The following is a 23,645-nucleotide window of genomic DNA, read 5'->3' on the forward strand; positions in this document are numbered from 1 at the left end:
AACTTGTTGTCTATTTAGTGCCTATACAGTCCCAACTCTAGAGGGTTTCTTTTCATATTTTATTCTCTAGGGCAGTGATGGCGAACCTTGGCACCCCAGATGTTTTGGAACTACATTTCCCATGATGCTCAACTACACTGCAAAGTGCATGAGCATCATGGGAAATGTAGTTTCAAAACATCTGGGGTGCCAAGGTTCGCCATCACTGCTCTAGGGTGTCTGCTTTCAGAAAATATATAATGTTTGGGGGTTTTGTCTAATCTTCAGGCCTAAAATAATTTTTTTAAATGTGTGCAAAGAAATGCAAAAACTGCTCTGGCAGTGAAAGATTTAAACAATAGTGGTGCAGGGCTGCACAGAGGGGTAAAATAAGACGAGAGACATCAATTGGGCTTTTAATCTCTTTGCTGACTAAAATACTGGGGTCCCTCGGGCATTAGTCATGTGACCAAATGCTTAGGCACCATTTAGGTTGAGGTTGCTTCATTTATCATTCCTCAATACTGCAATCCTGTGCTGCATTTTGCTGCATGCTCTCCTATGTGAGCATTTTTTAGGTTGTATTGCAGCAGAGAAAGGATAACGACCTCCCCAAAACTGTGAGTCAGCTTTATCTCCAATTTTGAAGGACAGTGGTGTTGTCCAGCTATTACGGTTTATTTATGCAAGGTATAACTCTGACTTTCTTCTGTTGATACAAATTCGGTTTGGCAGAACAATCTGTATATATTGGTATGTCCTGTTTTGCTCTCCTTTTGTCAACTTGTTAGTTTATAGTAGATATAAACCCTACTGAATGTTTTAGTTTGTTAAAACACTGTGAATCAGTCGCCATGTATATTTTTAATAAAATACATGTTTCTGTTATTTTTAATACTTTGTTTAACCACTTAATGACTGACCCATAGTAAAAAATATGTAATTACTTTGACATTTAATACCAGGGTTATGACAACAGCTCGCTGCCATATCACCAGTATAATTTTTTTACTATGGCCGGTCATGCGTCTGTTAAAAGTGGTGGTCCCGCGTGCAGATTCGCCACAGGATCATAGCAAAAAAAATGGCATGGTCATGAAGAGGGTAAAACCTTCCAGAGCTGAAGTGGTTATTTTTATCAATTTACAAAATGCAAAGCAGGTAAACAGAAGAAAAATCAATATTTGGTGTGATCACCCTTTGGCTTCAGACCTGCATTAATTCTCCTAGGTACAGTTGCACGCAGTTTTTGAAGGAACTCGACAGGTAGGTTATTCCAAAAATCTTGGAGAACTAACCACAGGTTTGCTGTGAATGTGGCAGCACAGTGGTGTAGTGGATAGCACTCTCGCCTAGCAGTAAAAAGGGTCACTGGTTCGAATCCCAACCACAACACTACCTGCCTGGAGTTTGCATGTTCTCCCTGTGCCTCCGGGTACTCCGGTTTCCTCCCACACTCCGAAGACATGCTGGTAGGTTAATTGGCTTCTGCCCAAAATTGACCCTAGTATATGAATGTGAGTTGGGGACCTTGGATTGTGGGCTCCTTGAGGGTAGGGACCGATGTGAGTGTGTGATGTATGTGTGGAGCACTGCATAAATTGACAGCACTATATGGGTACCTTGAGATACAATGTACAGGGATAGGGACAATTGTAGACACGTACACTCACTCAGGTTGAACTGGATGGACCGGTGTCTTTATTCAACCTTACTAACTATGTAACTATGTAATGTAGGCTGCCTCAAATTCTTCTGTCTCTTTGTGTAATCCCAGACAGACTCAATGATGTTGAGATCAGGGTTCTGTGGGGGCCACACTTTTTTTCAGGACACCTTGTTCTTCTTTATGACATTGGCTGCATGTTTGGGGTCGATGTCCTGCTGTAGAATACATTTGGAGCCAATCACATGCCTTCCTGGTAAGGCATGATGGATAAGTATAGGTATGCAAATAACGATTATTTTCATAATCGATTCGTTGGCCGATTTATTGTTTTGATTAATTGGATAATAACCTTAAAAAAGGTGTGGTGTATAATTTAATATGTAAAGTTTTTTAAAAAAAGGCAATTTATTCTTAAAAATCTATATGCAGTGCTAACTATAAATAACCAACTTTATGATTAGGGAGCAAAATCTCTAATCCACTCTGAGAATAACAGACGAGATATACAGTATATACTATTGGATGTTGTATCTGGTAAATATCATCAGACTCAGAGATCACATTTTTTATTTAGACCCCTTTCACACTGGGGCGCACGTAATGTGCCCTGCTCCCACGTAATTTGCCCTGCTCCCACGTAATGTGCCCTGCTCTCACGTAATGTGCCCTGCTCTCGCGTAATGTGCCCTGCTCTCGCGTAATGTGCCCTGCTCTCGCGTAATGTGCCCTGCCTCCATGTAAAAGTTTACTTTAAATGTAATAATAATGCCTTTTATTGCCTCCAGTCTATCAGCCTCCACCTTCTCTGGGTTCAGATGCTGATCTTCCCTGCACAGTCTTTATAGTAATTTTTTTTTTTTAAACAAACATGTTATACTTACCTGCTCTGTGTAATGGTTTTGCACAGAGAAGCCCTGATTCTTCTCTTCTGGCATCCCCCACTGATGCTTCTGGCTCCTCCTGCCTTTAGAGTGCCCCAATAGCAAGCTGCAAATTATAGTATAGAGTGCCCCTATAGCAAGGTAAAAAACTTCTGCCTTTAGACCCCTCTCACTTCCTGCCCAGGACTACATGTTCCATGAGGCATTGCTCCTCACACATTCACATTTTCTCAGGCATTTATGGACATGTATGGACGGTGTACTGAGCTTTATGTGTGCTGCACTGTATTTCTTGATATTTAAACAATGAATGCTTTCTGTATGCAGGCAAACTAATCAGCTGACTGATTAATCGATTATGAAAATAGTTGACAACTATTTTTATAATCGATTAGTTGTCGATTAATCGATTAGTTGCTTCAGCCCTAGATAAGTATTTGCTTGAATTTCTCAGCATTGAGGACACCATCGATTGGGCAATGTTGAGGACCATAAACGCAGTGGTCGGTCAAGGAAACTTAATGCAGCAGATGAAAGTCACATCATGCTTACTTCCCTTCAACGTGGGAAAATTTCCAGCAGTGCTATCAGCACATAACTTGCAGAAATCAGTGGGACCCAGGTACACTTATCTACTGTCTGGAAAAGTCTGGCCAGAAGTGGTCTTCATGGAAAAATTGCATCAAAACCTTCTGTAAGAGCACTTAGGACTTTGATGTATATCCACGCACAGCTTGTTGATTACAGTGCTGATTCCATAAAAATATATGGATTCCACTGGAGTTACAGTGCCTTGCAAAAGTATTCACTCCCTTTTTTCGTGTTTTGCTGCCTCGCAAACTGGAATTAACATGGATTGTTTGAGGATTTGCATCATTTAATTCACAGAACATGCCCACAACTTTTTTTTTTTTTTTTTTTTTTTTTTGTGAAGCAAACGACAAATAGGACAAAATTAACAGGAAAAGTCAATGTGCATAACTATTCACCCCTCTAAAGTCAATACTTTTGTAGAGCCACCTTTTGTGGCTATCGCAGCTCCAAGTCGCTTTGGAGATAAGTCTCTATGAGCTTACCACATCTTACCACTGGGATTTTTGCCCATTCTTCCTTGCAAAACTGCTCCAGCTCCTTCAAGTTGGATGGTTTGCACTTGTGAACAGCTATCTTTTTAAGTCTGACCACAGATTTTATATTGGATTGAGGTCTGAGCTTTGACTAAGCCATTCCAACACATTTACATGTTTCCCCTTAAACCACTCAAATGTTGCATTAGCAGTGTGTTTGGGGGTCATTGTCCTGCTGAAAGGTGAACCTCCATCCTAGCCTCAAATCACACAGAGTGGTACAGGTTTTGCTCAAGAATATCCCTGTATTTAGCACCATCCATCTTTCCCTCAACTCTGACCAGTTTCCCAGTCCCGACTGCTGAAAAACATCCCCACAGCACGATGCTGCCACCACCCTGTTTCACTGTGGGGATGGTGTCCTTTGGGTGATGTGATGTGTTGAGTTTGCGCCAGACATAGCATTTTCTTTGATGGCCAAAAAGTTCAATTTTAGTCTCGTCAGACTAGAGCACCTTCCTCCATACATTTTGGGAATCTCTAACATGTCTTTTCACAAACTCAAAATGTGCCATTTTGTTTTTGCTGAAAGTAATGGCTTTCTTATGGCCACTCTGCCATAAAGCCTAACTTTTTTGGAGGTTACGGCTTATTGTCCTGTGTACAGATACTCCAGTCTCTGCTGTGGAACTCTGCAGCTCCTCCAGGGTTACCTTAGGTCTCAGTGCTGCCTCTCTGATTAACGCCCTCCTTGCCCAGTCCGTGAGTGGCCATCTCTTGACAGGTTGGCTGTTGTGACATGTTCTTTCCATTTGGTTGATAGATTTGATGGTGCTCCTAGGGATCATCAAAGATTTGGATTTTTTTTTTTATATAACCTAACCCTGACTTGTACTTCTCAACAACCTTGTCTCTTGTTTGTTTGGAGAGTTCCTTGGTCTTCATAGCAGTGTTTGGTTAGTGGTGCCTTTTGCTTAGGTGTTGCAGCCTCTGGGGCCTTTCAAAAAGGTGTGTGTGTGTATATGTAATGACATATCATGTGACACTTAGATTGCACACAGGTGGACATCATTTCACTAATTATGTGACTTCTGAAGGTAATTGGTTGCACCAGAGCTTTTTATGGGATTCATAACAAAGGGGGTGAATACATTTGCAGATGCCAATTATCATTTTTTTTATTTCTGAAAAATAGTTTTATGTATATATTTTTCTAATTTTACTTCACCAACTTAGAGTATTGTGTTCTGATCCATCACATATAATTCAGATTAAAAAAAACATTGAACAAAAGGCTGTAAGGTAACAAAATAGGTAAAAAGCCAAGGGGGGTGAATAATTTTGCAAGGCACTGTAATGTTGTAAGAATAAAACCTCAAAGCATTGTGTGTGCACAAGTCAATGGTGCTCGCAATGAGTATATTTATAAAAGTAGACTGTGGTAAAAAACAATATCCGAGTCACATCAGGTACAAAATTGTAAGGCTAGCTGGCTGTTGAAGATGATGTAATGAACCCTTGGCTGTACTAATCGCCACAGTGGATAACCGCTGGATACATCCTACGGGAGGTAGAAAACACTGCCGGGCCGCAGCCTCTGATTAGCGGAAGCTGGTGGGGGAAATCCGCCGGAAGAGTGAATTCCTTTGTGCGGGGACACAGCACTCAACCTTGAAATGCCGAAGATTACGTCAGAGATACCAATCGGGCTGGAGTTGTAACTGTAATGGATGGAACGCGCCGTGATGACCCAGGACATTGCTATGACAATGTGTTTTGCACATGTGCTTTGTCAAGGCCCAAAAGTCTTACCTCTGACGTGAAGACAGGGCTAGGCGACTCAACTACACGCAAAAAACATAGGTATTGGGTGCAGAAAAATGTCAGCAGTTGCTCTGGACTGAGTCTAAATTTTCAAATATTTTCCTGTAGCGGGAGGCAGGTTGTTCGCAAAGGGCTGAGAGCGGTACATTAATCTGTGTCTGCAGGCAACAGTGAAGCATGGTTGAGGTTCCTTGCAAGTTTGTGGCTGCATTTCTGCAAATGGAGTTGGAGATTTGGTCCGGATGAACGGTGTCCTCAATGCTGAGAAATACAGGCAGACACAGTATCTCACAAAAGTGAGTACACCCCTTGCATTTTTATTTTATTATATCCTTTCATGTGACAACACTGAAGAAATGACACTTTGCTACAATGTAAAGTAGTGAGTGTACAGCTTGTATAACAGTGTAAATTTGCTGTCTCCTCAAAATAACTCAACACACAGCCATTAATGTCTAAACCGCTGGCAACAAAAGTGAGTTCACCCCTCAGTGCCGGTTCACACAGGGGCGACTTGTCAGGCGACCTAGCCGCCTGACAAGTCGCCTCCCGTTCTGTACTACGGAACCGTTCTAATAGGAGCGACGCAAGTCGCTCCGACTTAGAAAAGGGTTCCTGTAGTAGTTTTGGGGCGACTTCAGGCGACTTGCATTGACTTCTATACAGAAGTCGTTTTGCAAGTCGCCGCTGAAGTCGTGTGCAGGTCACCTCGGTGAGGCGACCTGCAAGTCGTGCCGCCCCTGTGTGAACCGGCACTAAGTGAAAATGTCCAAATTGGGCCCATTTAGCCATTTTCCCTCCCCTGATTTCATGTGACTCGTTAGTGTTACAAGGTCTCAGGTGTGAATGGGGAGCGGGTGTGTTAAATTTGGTGTTATCGCTCTTATGCCCTGTACACACGGTCGGGTTTTCCGACGGAAAATGTGTGATAGGACCTTGTTGTCGGAAATTCCGACCGTGTGTGGGCTTCATCACACATTTTCCATCGGAATTTCTGACACACAAAGTTTGAGAGCTTGCTATAAAATTTTACGACAACAAAATCCGTTGTCGGAAATTCCGATCGTGTGTATACAAATCCAACGCACAAAGTGCCACGCATGCTCAGAATAAATTAAGAGACGAAAGCTTTTGGCTACTGCCCCATTTATAGTCCCGACGTACGTGTTTTACGTCACCGCGCTCAGAACAATCAGATTTTCCGACAACTTTGTGTGACCGTGTGTATGCAGACAAGTTTGAGCCAACATCCGTCGGAAAAAATCCATGGATTTTGTCGGAATGTCCGATCAATGTCCGACCGTGTGTACAGGGCATTACTCTCTCAAACTGGTCACTGGATGGTCAACATGGCACCTCATGGCAAAGAACTCTCTGAGGAGCTGAAAAAAAGAATTGTTGCTCTACATAAAGATGGCCTAGGCTATACTAAGATTGCCAAGACCCTGAAACTGAGCTGCAGCACAGTGGCCAAGACCATACAGCGGTTTAACAGGACAGGTTCACTCGGAACAGGCCTCACCATGGTCGACCAAAGAAGTTGAGTGCACGTGCTCAGCGTCCTATCCAGAGGTTGTCTTTGGGAAATAGATGTATAAGTGCTGCCAGCATTGCTGCAGAGGTTGAAGGGGTGGGGGGGGGTCAGCCTGTCAGTGCTCATACCATACAACGCACACTGCTTCAAATTGGTTGATGTATCTACTCTTTATCATATTAAATAATTGCCTCTGTATTTAATTATAACTGGTTTTTAATTTAAGTAATAATTAGCTCAGAATTCCGGGGTGTGATGTGTACAGAGGGCAGGGTTCAGGAGCTGTGCTACATACAGAATGCAGAGTTCAAGAGTGAGTTACTTAGAGAGCACAATGTTTAGGGGTTTGTGCAGTGGATAGAGTGAAAGATCCAGGGGTTTGCGCTGTGGACAGAGTGCAGGGTCCAGGGGTTTGCGCTGTGGACAGATCGCAGGGTCCAGGGGTTTGGCTGTGAACAGAGTGCAGGGGCCAGGGGTTTGCGCTGTGGGCAGAGTGCAGGGGTTCGCGCTGTGGGCAGGGTCCAGGGGTTTGCGCTGTGGGCAAGAGCGCAGGGTCCAGGGGTTTGCGCTGTGGGCAAGAGCGCAGGGTCCAGGGGTTTGCGCTGTGGGCAAGAGCGCAGGGTCCAGGGGTTTGCGCTGTGGGCAAGAGCGCAGGGTCCAGGGGTTTGCGCTGTGGGCAAGAGCGCAGGGTCCAGGGGTTTGCGCTGTGGGCAAGAGCGCAGGGTCCAGGGGTTTGCGCTGTGGGCAAGAGCGCAGGGTCCAGGGGTTTGCGCTGTGGGCAAGAGCGCAGGGTCCAGGGGTTTGCGCTGTGGGCAAGAGCGCAGGGTCCAGGGGTTTGCGCTGTGGGCAAGAGCGCAGGGTCCAGGGGTTTGCGCTGTGGGCAGAGCGCAGGGTCCAGGGGTTTGCGCTGTGCCAAACACCAAATGTTGATTTGATTTCGATTTCTCTTATTCACTTTTTTTTTGTTAAATGATGAAAACAAATCTAACGCGTTTTTAGTTCTGAAAGCATCCCTAATTTACAGCATTTTTTCACACCTGCCTAAAACTTTTGCACAAAGCTGTATATGTAAAATAGTGGAGTATTTAGCTGTTTGCCTGGTGTTCCACTTTAGATGAGATGCGGAAATGCTGAGTCCACACTTTGCCCAATCAGATTTGTCCTTCAGAATTGTATTTGCTGACTTTATGGTATGCAGCCACTGCAGAGCAGCACACCTTCTTGCCATAAGTTGTATTAGAAGCAACTGTCTCCTATTTATATAAGTCCAATCATTTTTCCATGATACTGTACAGTATTCACAGCCTGTGGATTAACTGTTTCACTGCTAAGTGCATACACCGTACGGACCTACAAAAGTGCCCGCAGGTGGCCAAGTTAGTACAGCTTACGGACCTCCTTTCTCCATCTCCGATAAGCTTATGGTCACTTCAATGGCTTCCTCAGCTTCTCCTCCCGGCCAACCCTATTCGTCCTGATTGGCCAGGAGGAGAACCTGGAAGACGATAGCAAATATTCATTTGTGGGTGGGTTCGGGGTGCAATGCTCTGCGCCCCGAGCCCAACCTTTTACAAGCCAATTAGAGCCTCAGGCTCTAATCATGTGGCTTGAAAAAAAAAACTCATACAAACGTATGAGTCAGGCACCCTGCAGGGGGGCAGGGCCCCAGCACCCCTAATAGACTGGCTGCTCCTGGTAAGACCCCTTTCACATGGAGCAGACTCGGTCAAGCAGATTTGCCTGCTCAGCGGGGGATCAGTCTGCTGATGACAGGTATGCGTCTGCTCCGCAGATGCAGAGCAGACGCGAACACCGCCTGTCCAGTTCCATCAGATACCATCCACTCCGATCTGCTAGATGGATGGGGAATGGGATCCCCATCCGTCTGTTTTTAGCGGACTGGATCAGATGCAGGCAGGTGTAAACGGACACATGTCTATTTACATCAGCCTCTCCATAGGGAACAATGGGTGGTCCGATTGGGCCCGCCTAAAAAACGGACAGACAGATCTGATCGGTGTGTTTGTGTGAAAGGGGCCTAAGGCCTTGTTCACACAGGGCATACACAGCGTACCTTTATAGGGATGCACAGGTGTTCCATGCATCTCTCTGCAAGCAGTCCCATTGATGTCATATGGGATGTAGCACCTGCACGAACAGAGCTGTTGCTCCCAATTTTACATCCATGGTGGTCCACATGCATGTCCCTGAGCTCACACTGTCTGCTTTCTGGGTCGTGTACCCACACGGACATCAGATTGGGAACAGCAGCTATGCCTGTGCAGCCATTGCATCCCAATTGACATAATGGGACTGCCTGTACAGGGATGCATGGAACACCTGTGCATGCCTGTGCGGGTAAACACAGCCCTCCATGGGAGTACACTTTAGTATGCCATTTGTGAATGATGCTTTCGTAGCAATTTAGCGGGAATTTTGTAAGTTATGTTATATTAATAATTTTTAGTGTATTTTTAGCGAAAATATTGTTTTGATAAACATTTGCGCAAATATCGTGCTGCCTTAAAAATCAGTAGCATCTTCTTTTTATTCTACTGATCATGTGCTTTCAGAAAATATATAGTTTGGGGGGTCAGACAAACTCTGAAAGCTATGAGTGAAAAATAAAAAAGCAAAGGAAAATTTGCAAAAATGGTCTTGCCACCTGAGTGTACAAAATGGAGCACAGGGCCTGGCAGCCAAAGGGTTAAAAGCACATCCCTGCAAACAGATGCAAAGCAGCATATGCTTTCTCTGCATCATCACTGTGTTGCTGGCAAAGCTGCAGCTGCTATTTTTAGTTAGCTCTATTGTGCCCTTTAAATCCCCTTGTTAGTAGAAAGATGCATTTAAGGTCTGTAATGTAAGAATTATTGAACATTTTATAGCCTTCCTGATATATTCACTTAGATGTTAAGCAAAGGCTGACACTGTTGGATATCATCATTCCTTTACTAAATGTATTCATTGATTTTTTTTTTGATTTTTTTTTGTTTTTTTAAGAATCCGGTATGTAGACAGCCGTTCATGATCTCTCATTTTGAAAATGAGAGCTGCTTGGCTGCCATGTTGGATCAGTGGTTTTAAAGCAACTTGCACTAGATCAAAAAACGTAGTCCTACCTGCAGGGAAAAAAAAATATTTATCTGTTTCACCGCTTTTTCCTCAGATCTTTGCTCTGTTGAAGAGCTAAGCTTGCTGATGATTTTTTTTCTTTTTTTGATAGCCTCCCATATGAATAAAAAAAGTGTCCATGCAGTACTCACCCACTTCTCACTCCAACGCTGTTCTTGTTTCCTCTTCTGACTTGGTGCCAGACATTTTCTGGTTAAATGATGACCAGCATCATTGAACCCACTTCATATACGCCCATCCTTTTAAAAACACTTTCTTGGTTGGTCATCACAAAGCCGAGGCTCGCAGCACTCCTGGATTGAGAAGCTCACATGTCATTATGTAAGCACTGATCAGTCCAGGTGTAGGGACTACCTACGACTGTTATCAGGAAGAACCATTGATATCACTGGACTGGTCTAAAAGTTGCAAGAAAGAGTATGTATAGGGGTTTTTCATTCTTTGCTTCTTTAAAACAAAAAATTAGAATGGGGCTTTTGAGAGGGCAAGAAAAAAAGTTCAATTTTTATGAGAGTGCTACTGTGTCTTGACGATTCTTCAGTTAACGTGGCTCACTAGAATATTGCTCTGCATGTCCCACATGATTCCTGGCTAATTCTCTGTATTTGGCTGTAATAGGTCCCACCATGGCATTAAATGTATAGAACAATGGTCTCCAAACTGCAGCCCTTTGCTTACCTTTTATCTGGCCCTTGGGGCACTCTTGCTTCCACAACAGAGCAAATATTCCTGTACTGATACAAATGATGGGGGCACTATTCCTTCACTTACACCAATGAAGGGTCACTGTTTCTTCACTGACACCAATGATGAGGCATTATTCCTCCCACTAACACCTAAGGGCCCCTTCACACAGGCATTCCGTTTTTTAGTTCAGTCACTTTGTTTTTGGTAAAAAAAAGCGGATACAGATGTCAATTTTTACATTTGTATTCATGTCCGCTGACATCCGTTTTTCATCAGTTTAAAAAAAAAAAAAGAGTGACTGGACTGAAGTAAAAAACGAAATGCCCATGCTTTTGGGTAAAAAAATGGATGTCAGCGGATCGGATGTAAGCGGATGTCGTCCGCTAACATCCGTTTTTTTGTCTGTTTTTGTTTTTTAAACAGAAGAAAAATAAAAAAAAAAACACAACCTAACAGAGGCCGATGTTAGCAGATCATCATCCGCTAACATCTGCTAGCCCATAGACATATATGTATATCTGTTTTCATCCACCAACGGAACAAGGAAAAAGGGATGTACGGAACGCCCATGTGTAGGGACCCGTTGGACTCTATTCCTTCCACTGACACCTAGAATGGGGCACTATTCATGCCAATGATGGGGGGACTATTGCTCCCCCAATAATAAAAATGAAACCTTGGTTACTCCCACTGGCCACAGTTCGGTCCCCCTAAATTCTGAATGTCAGTAAACCGACCCCATGTATAGAACATCAGGGAAGGGGAGGGGAATTTTATGTTCTACATTATAAATCTGCTTTTGCTTGTTCTGGTGCCTTTTTATATAAAACAAATTATGTTTCTAACATTTTTGTTTTACTTTACAGTCTTGACTATAACAGGGAAGTCTTTCTGAGAATGGATATGGGCAACCAACATCCTTCGATCACAGCGCTTCAAGAGATCCAACGGAAAGTCAAAGACCTTGAGCAAAGCGTGGCTACCTTCAGTGGGTTGCAGAGTGACCCAGAGTTCAGAAAACTGGCAAAAGCCCTGACCAAGCAGCTCTTTGAAATTGAGTCTATTGATACGGAAGGGAAGGCCAATATTTCACAAGCCCGTAAAAGAGCCATAGAAGAAGTTGAGAGGCTTCTTAAAGAATTGGAGGAGAATGCAAACCATCCCTGCCGATTGGCGATTGAGAAGATATTTAAGGAGGCACAATGTCTTGTAGCCCAGCAAATAGCCCCTATGTATGGAGGTAGAAGATGTATCACAGAGGAATTTGAAGAAGGTATTCAGAATATCTTGATGAGACTTACACAAGTCAAAACAGAAGGCAAAGCATCCCTAAGAAAAGCCCGATATCGCACCCTTACTAAAGTTCTTGCAATTCAAGAGATATTAGAGAATTGCTTAAAACAACAGGTCTTGGCACTTCCTCTCTCTACAGATGCACATCCATCCATCTCTAAAATTAACTCTGTTCTGCTTGAGGTAAACAAGGCACGAGGCAGCCTCATTGCACTCCTTGCTGGTGTAAACGAATGTGAAACCTACAGACATCTATCTTGCATTCTCTCTGGACTCATTGCAGACCTGGATGCATTAGATGTTTCTGGCCATGTGGAAATAAGGAACTATAGAAAAGAGGTAGTGGAGGAAATAAACAACTTGTTGAAATATCTAGATCTTGAGGAGGAAGCTTGTTTTACCAGTGCTTATGACCTGGCCAAAAACCAGTCCATTGTCAAAATTGAGTCAATTTGTAAAAGATCTACAGAAATAAAAGCCTCTGTTTTAGAGAGAGGGCACAATATGTCTGACATTCATGTGGGAACTAAGTCTGAGCTTCAGGTTCTCATTGCCCAGCTGGATGAAGTAAGTGTAGAGAAAAATCCTTGTATACGCGAAGCAAGAAGGAGAGCAGTGGTGGAAGTCCAAACTGTTATCAGCTATATCGACCTCAAGGAAGCTCTTGAAAGGAGACAGAGTGCTTGTAATCAGGCCAACCCAGAACATCCATCTTACACCAATGTTTGGATAGTTCTTGGGAACCTCTCGGATCTTCAGAAAGAAGTCATCTCTTTTGATGGCAACCGAGCAGATAAAAATTACATGCGACTGGAAGAACTTCTCACCAATCAACTCCTTGCTCTAGATGCCATTGATTCCCAAGGAGACGACCGCTCAAAAGAAGCCAGAAAACAAGCTGTAAAGTTTGCCAATAATATCCTTAGTTATCTGGACATGAAAACCGATGAATGGGAGTATTAGATTTTTCTTTAACTAAAATCGCACATGATTTATGATTGTATGGGAATGGATTGTGGTCGTTATCAAGTTTCATCAAGCTTTAAGTTTATTATTTGTACACAGGATGTACAAAATATGTTTTTCAGTTTCCTCCTCAGATTTTCTTTGTGTTCACATTCAGAAGGCAGAAATATACATATAATGCCATACGAAAAATGTTACATTGTGTTGCATTATAGTTCATATCATTTATAACTTATATTGACGTATCAAGAGGTTGGAACTGAAATGATTACTCAGAACCTTATAACGACTGAAAAAAAAAAATGTGTTACTAATACTGTTTTTTTTTTTTAATGTGACGGTGCTTCTAAAATAGATGCTAAAAATATAGTTTTTCCTGCAAAAAAAAAAATTACGTACCTTTCCAGCTGTCACTAATATCTGCTATAGTGAAGAGCAACTGTTGGGGTGTCAATTTTCCAGTCCCCTGCAGCACTCAGTGGTTCATTTCTGCCAGCCCCTTTGTTATTGCCGTGGAAGAAACCACAGAGCGCAGAGGGGGACCTCTAAATAAACATTCCAAAAGTGTCAGATTGTGAATATTTTTCAGCCAGCAGTTTCTTTTCACTGTAGCCTAAACTGGCAGCACAGGCAGTGTAAGAGGTGAGTATTACCTATCAAGACAGAATGGCTTTTAAGAAAGCCTGTGGTGAGAGGGTATGGACTCTGCCGTTGTTTACATCTCCTTCTGAAAATACTAATACTCTGGCTGTTGCGTTTATGGCAGTGGTTTCATTACTTTGAATGACATTGAGCAAGTCTGCATATTGGAATTTTTGACTTTCCTAATTTGCCTTCTTCTCTAGGTCATTGTCTCAAAGCACTGAAGCTAGAGCCAACCAAGAAGAATGAGGTCAGCAATGGTAGCCCTTAATTTTGTCTCAGTACTGGATTTCCTAAAAGCACGCTTGTCACATGAATAAAGTTATTGAAATGATAGAAGAAACTAAAAGCAGGCAGCTAGAGGTTCCTGAAAAGTTTTAGTTTCTACAATAACCTGAGGCCCCAGAACATAAACACTGTTGGCATATACAGACTTTACAGTCAGATGGTTAAGGTTGGACCTTGCCCATGTTGTGAACTTCCCTACTGGTAAATAAACCAGGAAGGGGTGTGTGTGTGTGTGTGTGTGTGTGTGTGTGTGTGTGTGTGTGTGTGTGTGTGTGTGTGTGTGTGGTGTGGGGGGGGGGTAGCAAGATTGTACAGAATCTTGGGTTTAGGGCATTCTGGAGGAGGACTTTCTCTGTTACAGGTTTGCTTTAATATGCATTGTAAAAATCCTGGCTTGTTGCTATAAGCAGAACATATTGTTTTAACTCATCCCCATAAGTTGGCCTCATGTGCACTGAATAGTGATCTATAACAATGAGCAATCAAACACATCAAGAGAAAAGCCATAGTGAGGTCACTATTAAAAGAAAGCGATCGTTTACCATAGTTTACATTATGTAAGCTTTTAACCGGTTGGAGTTTTCTGCTTAAAACTGGTGGGGCAACCTGTCAGTGGAGGTCTTTTCAGTATAGCATAATATAAAGTCCCAAGTATAAAAATGGGGTAGTTTTCTCATGGAAAAACTTAGTAAAGACCGTGAGCATAGCGAGGCAAAATTTTTCCCTTTTATGCCGAAAGAGTAAACTCCCTTTAAAAAACATCCAGATTTATTTCTTAAGGAAATGCAAGAACAGTGAAGATGTATACAGTGCAGTAACACATAGCTAACAATCAGAACTAGCCTCTCATGACTTAAACGTTAAATAATGTAAGATAATTAATTGCTGGTTGGTTTTTGTGGATTATTGCACTTTGTTGAGAAAATAATTTGCAATTTCTTTCAAATTCCTCGCTTTCATGAACTCAGTTTTATGCATCCCCCCCGGCTGTAATTGGGAGGGGGAGGGGGTGTAGGAGGTAAAATGGTGCTGGCAAAGCTGAGGACCTGCTGCATTTTTGGCAAGAGGAAAAGCTGCAAGCCTGATTATTGGGAAAAAATTAGCATAGTGATTGAAGCAAAATTCATACAAAAAAAAAAAAAAAATAACTTCTTTAATTGAACCTAAAGTGGTTCTAAAGTCAAGACATTTTTTACCTTTAATGTATTAAGGTAAAAAAATTTGCAGCAGCGGTCTTGCCCCTCCCCTCGATCCAGCGCTGTACCCTTCTGCAGCGTTGCTCTTCCCTCTTTCTCTTCTCATAAGACACACAAGCACAGATGATCCTGCTGCTGTCAATCAAATCCTGTAGGGGTCGAGGCAGAGCCACGCTTTGCATGTCTATGGACTAGCCTCCTATTTAGATGCTTTCAAGTAATTGTTTTCCCTGCCACGTCTCCTATGCTAAATTATTCCAGGTGCTTCTGTAAGGGCCTCTGTACACGCTTCAGAACTGCTCTTCCCAAGTTACTGGGAATACAAAAGCAGTGTGATGCAGCTTAGGAGGTCAAATGCAGGTTACATGTTCCCATAAAGGTATTCCGAAGCTTCTCATACATAAGTTGAATGCACTTGACCACATTTTCCCATCTATACAAACCCTAAAGGAGAGTGAATTGGTAATGTTTTTCTGGAAACCTCCCTATTTGCCTCCTATGTTAATCTGAAACTGTTTATTTGAGAAAACACAGGATATATGGTAGGATGTGCCCTTCCTAACTTTTTGTACTGCCAAGGCAATATTTAAGTGGTGTTGTCATGGAGAATGCCTAGAAAAGAAGGTTTCATTTTGTGTCTGCATGACTTTTTTCAAATACTGCAGATGTGTTCTAATGCAATCTCAAAGCCTGTTTTTATTAGCATTTACTATACCGATCAATGTTTTGATTGGCTACTTTCTGAGCTGCAGCATAAATATTTTTTGCATCTGCCATTTGTTTATTAAATGACACATTCTTCTTTTTAGCTTAATGGCCGCTTTACATTAAAGCATGGATATGACTGGAGGAGTAATTGAATAAATACATTTTCTTCCTCCTAATTCTTGATTATTAGTACATAGAATGCGTATAAAGAAACACATACCAGATTATTGAAATGATTTATAGATTAGCTTAAAAAAGCTAAGGCTGCTCTTAGTAGAAAGAATAGCAATTTGCAATGTTCAGAAACCCATTGGAACCTATGAGCTTTATTTCTGTGTTTAAAATGGGCATCCCTCACACACCTCCTCCTCCCCTTTTTACTTGCCTTTCTTCTGTTGGGAGAGAAGTCTGGGTGATATCATCATTCCTGGGTTCCTAATCTTTAGCTTTAGGGTGAAGGAGTCTGTAGGCCCCCCTGAGTCACTAAGGTGCACTCTGAATAACTAGTGGGGTGTTAAGCAGACCAGTCACCCAGCACACAGATGGCTAGATGGAATGACCAGTCTCTTTAACAGAAAATGCTGAAGTTCTCCTGATAAATTAAAGTGATTGTAAAGTCTTGTGTTTTTTTTTTTTTTTATTTTATAAAAATAACACACATGTTATACTGGCCTGCTCTGTGCAGTAGGTTTTGCACAGAGCAGCCCCGATCCTCCTCTTCTCGGGTCACTCTTCTGCTCTATTGGCCCCTCCCTCCTAGTGAGTGCCCCCATACCATTCAGACATGGAGCCCCGACCCAGCCCTGCCTCCTTTCTCCTCCTTGGCTGCCATGACATTTCTTTGATATCTGTAGTTTCAATCACAAGGGGGTTAGAGAATGTGTTAGAAAAGGGCTGTTTTTCTGTTCTTTGCGTCTGTCTCCCTTATGTCCCTTGGTGTGCACTACAGTAGAGAGACAGGGTCTCTAAAGTCTGTCTGAACTTAATATAATCTGTATAATAACTTATTAAAAAGTGTGGAACCTACATGTAATTCTGCTGGCTACCCCACAATGCCTGAACATATCATTACTATGCTGTTTAATGATATTACAGTTCGTATTCTTCTTTGTAGTGTTGCCTGTTGAACACCTTCATGTGATTATTTTGAAATAGAACTGTGGTTAAGCTATGGACAGTTCCATATTTGCCCATTCTTAAGAAGCAGTTAACGAGCTTTAAAACAAGCCCTCACTGATGGCTATACCTGTGGGCACTGTGGAGTATCGCTTCCTCAAAGTCTACAGCCAAAGCACTTTTTCCTTTTTAGCATCTCAGTTCACCTAACTTGAATTACTTCTCTTGTGAACCTTGAGGATATATTTCTCCGCAATGCCTGCAGCTACAGAGGTTAGTGAGAGCTTGTTTTAAAGCTTTTTTTACGACCTGTTAAGATCTGTTACTATATGAATGTCCTTACCATAGATTTACTATAAAAGGTCAGCCCACCTAAAACATATGTTGTCACCCACTGACTTGTGTGTCTCAGGGGGCTTGTGTCTAAGTACCCAGCTGCCCCATCCCCTTTCTTTTCTTTGGCCATTACTACGAAATCACATTTTCATTGCAGGATTCCTATTTAGTTTACATTCCTAAGAATTCCTCAGATGATTGTAATTAATGGCTGCATTAAAACTGAAGGGTGGAAACATCAAGATAATCTGTCCTGTTGTGTCTGATCAGTACAAAGAGGCTAATGGGTGATTCCTCTCGTGATTTTAATATCTGCCTGTATAATATCATTGGAATGTAATAACTTTTTAAAGCAAACCTGTCCTGAGTTTGCAATGTTTGTAAAAATAAATCTGCTGCCTACAAAATCTGCACTTAGGTAAGCCTAACAGTAGGCTCCTTGTAAGTAAAAGTTCAGCACATATAGGAAATGTCCTATGTAGGTACCTCTGTTGTGTTCCATTGTCCTTTCCTGGGTTACAAGGAGGCACTTTCAAGTAAACACTGCATTAGATCATTGACTCCCTTTGTTAGAACTCCACCCCACCATCCACAAACCAACAGTACCCAAGAATGGCCAAGTTGTGGAATTTGAGACTTATAAGTACAGAGTACAGAGGCGCTTTGTGGTTGTACAGTGAAAAAAATGCTATATGGAGACATCGTGTGATGTGGAAGCTGCTATTGGCTGACCTCTGCTTATGAAAATGCCATTTGCTTGTCTGTCCAACTGACCCACTTGCTATTGCTTACTTTTCATGTCATTGATTCAGCAACAATTGAAGCCAGAGACAACCAGGAAACTAGAATTTTTAGAAGTAGGTCAGCAATGGCTGTTCCCCCATAATTATTCAATGAAAGGTTTACTTTAAGCATCGGTTGCTTCACAAACACTAAAAACCCTGGCAGTTAACATCTATAGTCTACTATTTGTTAAAATAGTCTAAGTCACAAAACAAACTTATTTGATATCATTGAGTCCTACCACAATGTGTAATGATCTCCATTTTAACCTGTGTATATTTAACAGTAACTAAAGTTCTCATATTTATCTTGCAGACAACATAGTTGCTACAAGCAATTTATTTGCTGTGTTACCTGTACACCTGATTCATATTTATTTTTATTAAGTTAATGCTGGTTCCACACTGAAAATATTGGGGGGCGATAAGAATTGACATTTAATTATTAAATATACTAAAAGATCAGTCCACCCAATAATATGTCAGTTTTTGGTACAGAATGTTGCATCTCTGCATTCCAGTGACAATGTTCTTGTGCTCCAGGTCTGTACATCTGCCTTGGCAAGTAAACAAACACATTTACCACGTTAGAATTGTCATTTATTTTATGTGATTCAAAATGCAACTGGAGTAGTATTTTATGTAATGCTGTGAAATTCCTCAGGGGTCTTGAAGCTGGAATCACCCACCAGACTGCCAATGATACAAAAAGCTCTCTATGTCAAGTAACCATCCCATAGTCTCCAAATGTTTGTACTATACTGATCAAGATAGGTACATTTTGTTTTTCATTAGGGGAATATCTTATTGGCCAGTTCACCAGGCTCTGCCTCCGTTTTCCAGCCTACACTATACTCTCTTTTTACTGGGGAAGCACACGAAGTTCAGTGAATGTAAACCAAGGCACATTGCCCCCTTCCCCGCAGCTAACATGTCCTGTAAGCTTGCTCGGGCCTTTTTTTTTTTTTTTTGCAGACATGCTGTTAATAAAAGATCCCCTATACCCTTGGCTATCTTGCTCCCCTGAACTAATAAACAGTAGCAGAAGGGTTGAAATACCTTGGGTGGAAAAACTGTGGTTTCTGAATCCCATTTGCAGATGGCCATATTTCCAAATGCATTTTTTTCACATAATCTTTGCTGCTGAATGCGAGGATCAGCCAGTTCAGTTGTAAGTGAAGATCATGTGACTAAATACCATAGGATTTCATATCTGTGATTTTTCCAGCCAACATCACTATATTACATCTTCCGCTGATATTTATGTTAAAGGGAAAGCGTAGTGCAAGTTTACTGAGGACATGTATTGATTTTTTTTTTTTCATTGCAGTAATTTTTTAATGCAACTAATCCCACTAATCTAGGTGGATGCCGCATTTGTCCCCCACCGGCTTGAAAGCTGAGAACAGAGCGATCAAACTGCTGATCGCTCAGTGCTCCCTGGTGACTGTCAGTCACTGGCTCTATGCTCTGCCCCAATGCTAGGATGTGGAGGGGCGGGAGCGGCCAGCTCAGGCTCTCAGCGGCTTGCCGAGCCGGCTGGTGGTTAGGCATCTGGATGGATCCCAACGTCTCTGTGACGTCAACCGACAGTGGGGTTCAGGCCTCTGCTGAAAATAGGTCACGAGTGCAGAACGCTGTGATCCACAGGAGAAGTACAGCCAAACAAGATTTGGCTGTACTTCTTCTCCAAAGCCTACAACCTCTGGGCTGTGCAGCTTGCAGAGTTCAAACCAAGAGGTCACAGAGAATTCAGGCCCTGTTGCTGTGCCTGCACAGCAACTGGGAAAAGCCACATGACAGTTTTGCAAGTGTACATGTATGCATAATTTTTAAATTTTAGAGTGTTTAAACAAAGTAAAACGTTCTGCTTTAATTTAAAAATTCTGTTGCACTTTAACCACCAGCCCCAGAAGATTTTACTCGCTTCTTGACCAGAGCACTTTTTACAATTCGGCACGGCGCCAATTTAACTGACAATTGCGTGCTCATGCAAAGCTGTACCCAAATGAAATTTGCATCCCCCCCCCACAAATATATATTTCTTTTGGTGGTATTTGATCACCTCTGCAGTTTTTATTTGTTGCACTATAACCCAAAAAAATCGACAATTTTGAAAAAAAAAAATTATTTTTTATTTTTGCTATAATAAATAGCCCCAATTTAAAAAAAAAAAAAAAAAAAAATTTTCTTCATCAGTTTAGCCCGATATGTATTCTTCTACATGTTTGGTAAAAAAAATCGCAATAAGCGTATGTTGATTGGTTTGCACAAAAGTTAAAGCGTCTACAAACTATGGGAAAGATTTATGGCATTTTTATTTTTTACATATTTTTTTACTAGTAATGGCGGTGATCTGCGATATATTCTTTTTTTTTTTTTTTTGTGGAACTGCGACGGACAGATTGGACACTTTTGACACATTTTTGGGACCACTGACATTTATACAGCGATTAGTGCGTTGATTACTGTATTAATGTCACTGGCAGAGAAGGGGTTAAATGCGTGTTCCCTCAGTGTGTTCTAACTGTACGGGGATAGGACTGACTAGGGGAGGAGACATATCGTTGTTCCTACTTAGTAGGAACAAACAACATGTCTCCTCTCCCCTGACAGAACAGGGATTTGTATGTTTACACACACAAATCCCTGTGCTGGCTCTTGTGCATGTGATCGCCGGCCACGTGTATCTGGTCCCCTGCTGTGCAGCTGGTGTGCGGCCCTCTGGTAGCTCTTTAAGGGAAAACCGTACGGGGTTTCGCGCAGGGGTGCAATTCTGCTCCCTTAAAAACACGTGAACCGGTTTGGAACTGGTTAAGGGCCTTTTCGCATGGGGTGCAGTGTGTACAACCCTCTAAAAGCTTTCTGCAGTGAATCACTGTTCAAAGAGCAGTAGAGCAGCGGTTGCCAGACATTCAGGAGGCGAGTCTGATGCTGCTCAAATGCCTTTTTTATTTTCACTAAGCAGTTTTGTCTTGAAATACGAATATACTCCCTTTAAATAATTGTGCAGGGTGGCAGGGGATCTTATGTTATTAAAAGGTCTGCTTTGAATTCAATCCTGCAGTCTATCTTGAGGACAGTGTGGGACCATGCAAACGTGGTTCAAGTGACATCCCATTAAGAAATGAACGTCCTCTTGCTTTTTGGCTTACTGAAAATCAGTAATTGTAAATGGCTTTCTGCATTAATGTGTGGCTTATTTTAATAACGCAGTATGACTGTAGTCATTTTCTCTGAGCTGAATCCTACAGCTGTCCTAACATTTCATGCAAACAGACCATTTGATACTTTTTGTAGATGTACTATAGAGTATTTTTTTTTTTTTTTAAAGTCAGAAACTGCTACTTGCAGCTTCTTCTTAAATGAAATGACTGATTTGTGCTGTTCTCAAAGCTTTGCTTTAATTAATGTTCATTTTGATGCACTGTCCAGTACGATAAATTGTACTTACTGAAGAATGTCAAACCAACTGTGTTTACTTGGACACTGGCATGGATTATTAAATAAAATATTTTACTGGACTGAAAATGTATTTCCTCTGTGTATGAAATAAAATATTGCCTGCTTTCAACTAGGCACATGAAAGGATAAGTACTTTTTTTTTTTTTTTTTTTTTTTTTATAACCATGATGTTTAAGATTTTTGATTTTTGTTGTAAACAAAGTGATCCTTTGTACAGGACACATAGACAAAAAAATAAATCTATGGGATTAAATTGGGAGCCAGCAACCTGTCAATTGTGATATATTAATTGATCATGGGTAGGTGACAGATCACATCCTCATCTTGCCAACCATACCTCTGAAATTCTCCTTCCCCATATACAGAGCTGAACGGGGAAGCAGCATAGATATGTGTCCTGCTCCGAATCCACTAGCTCTCCTTTCCTGTCCATCCAAGATGATTGTATGTGACATGACATGGCTTGGACAAGAAGGGAAGGATGGCGAGGATCAGCACACCAGAACAGGTAGTGATGTCTCACTGCCACTTCCCTGCAATGCTTTGCATGTGGGGGAAATTGCAGTCTGCCCTGCAATCTGTTGTCCCACCTGTGCAGTGCCATTCTGACCCCCTTGTACAGTGAATTGCTGACCCTGTATTCTGCTCTAAAAAATGCCTGACCACTGTACCCTGCCCTACAAACCTCTCTACACCGTCCTACAAACTTCTGACCCCCTGTACACTACCTTGTAACCTGCTGACCTTTGTACCCTGCCCTACATACTGTTGACTCATGAACACAGCTGTACATACTACTGACCTCTGGGCAATGGCCTACATACTATATCAGCTGTCCAGAAATCAGACCAGACAGCCAGGACTGAAACTAGTCCAACAAGCCAGCCTGCAGTACCAATTGTTCTGCTATCATCATGGACTTCTGCATCAGATTTGGGGTGGCAAGTTACTCTTCAGATTCAAAAAGTCAATACCAAGTTTCTCACCAAAGCCAGGTAGGCTTTTATATCTTTAACGTGACATTTGTTTTTGTGCTCATAAGTTTACATACCCTCGCAAAATTTATGATTTCCCTTATCGTCTTTCAGGACAGCACATGAGAGAGGCTCCACCCACTAGGAAACAGGAAACACAAACTCCACCACATTTTAAAAGGAGGCTCCTCTCCACAGCTCGTCAGTTTTTTTGTTTCCTCCGGCAAGGGAACACCTAGTAGGGGCCAGGATCTCTTATGGTGCTATCCTGAGAGGCCAGGCTGCCTACCCCACCATACCTAATTTTTTCCTCCAAGAGAGTCCGATCCTCCCACACCGCGCCACAGGGTTGCTGGTAAGTGGGCTCCTTTTTTCTCTTTCTTTGCTCATGATGAGCTGAACCGTTCCTGGAGCCGCTCCTTAGGCGGCGGCAGCCGTTCGCGGGCCTTTTTTTTTTTAAACCGCATGTCGGCGTTACTGGCCGCCGCCATATTGGAAGAGTACAGACTCGACCGGTCGGAAGTGAGGTATCCGACGAGGGGAAGGCACTAGGAACGGGCGCATCATTTCCGATCGGAAGTGGCGCAGAGGAAGAAGGGAGGAGCGGTCCTGGTGCCTATATTCCGGTTCCGGTCGGGCGCAACGGCGTTTTTTGACTCCGGAACCGACGTTCGTAAGAGCCACCGATCGGTGCAGCACCACTATGGATTCTGTGGCAGCTGCATGTGGGACAGGCACAGGCACCAGCAAGGCCCAGGTAAGAGGCTATAGTGAATATCCTGATTACTTTGGTGCCCCTCTCACAAATGTTTTTTCCCCCTTGGTGGCTGGGGCCTGTCTGGGCACATGGGGTTAACTGTTGTTCCTCCTGTGCACCTGTGGTGAGTCCGTTAGGAGGAAGCTTTGGCTTAATGAATGCTGGTGTTTTTTCTCTTTTGTCATTTTTTTCTGGCAGGCTAAGAGCTCTGAACCAGCCATTAAAAAGAGATGCCCCTCATGTAAAGCAAAGTTACTGGAGGGTTGGAAGAAGACTTTATGCCAAATTTGCATTGACTCCTTAGTCAAGGAAGAGGCTTCTTCTGCGTGCAGCGACATAATCGCAT

General features: G+C 42.4%; 1 protein-coding gene across 1 annotated transcript in view; it reads left to right on the top strand.

Moving 5' to 3' along the window:
* Window positions 1–21,691, top strand: part of BAG5 (BAG cochaperone 5) — a 41,250-nt gene extending 19,559 nt beyond the window's left edge. The window contains exon 2 of the mRNA XM_073609168.1: window positions 11,643–21,691. Within this exon, the coding sequence (XP_073465269.1) occupies window positions 11,674–13,032 (1,359 nt within the window). The 5' untranslated portion in view covers window positions 11,643–11,673 and the 3' untranslated portion in view covers window positions 13,033–21,691. The remainder of the gene's footprint in view (window positions 1–11,642) is intronic.
* Window positions 21,692–23,645: the final 1,954 nt, after the last annotated feature.

This window comes from Aquarana catesbeiana, linkage group LG13 (genome assembly GCF_042186555.1).
Source record: "Aquarana catesbeiana isolate 2022-GZ linkage group LG13, ASM4218655v1, whole genome shotgun sequence".
Lineage (NCBI taxonomy): Eukaryota > Metazoa > Chordata > Amphibia > Anura > Ranidae > Aquarana > Aquarana catesbeiana.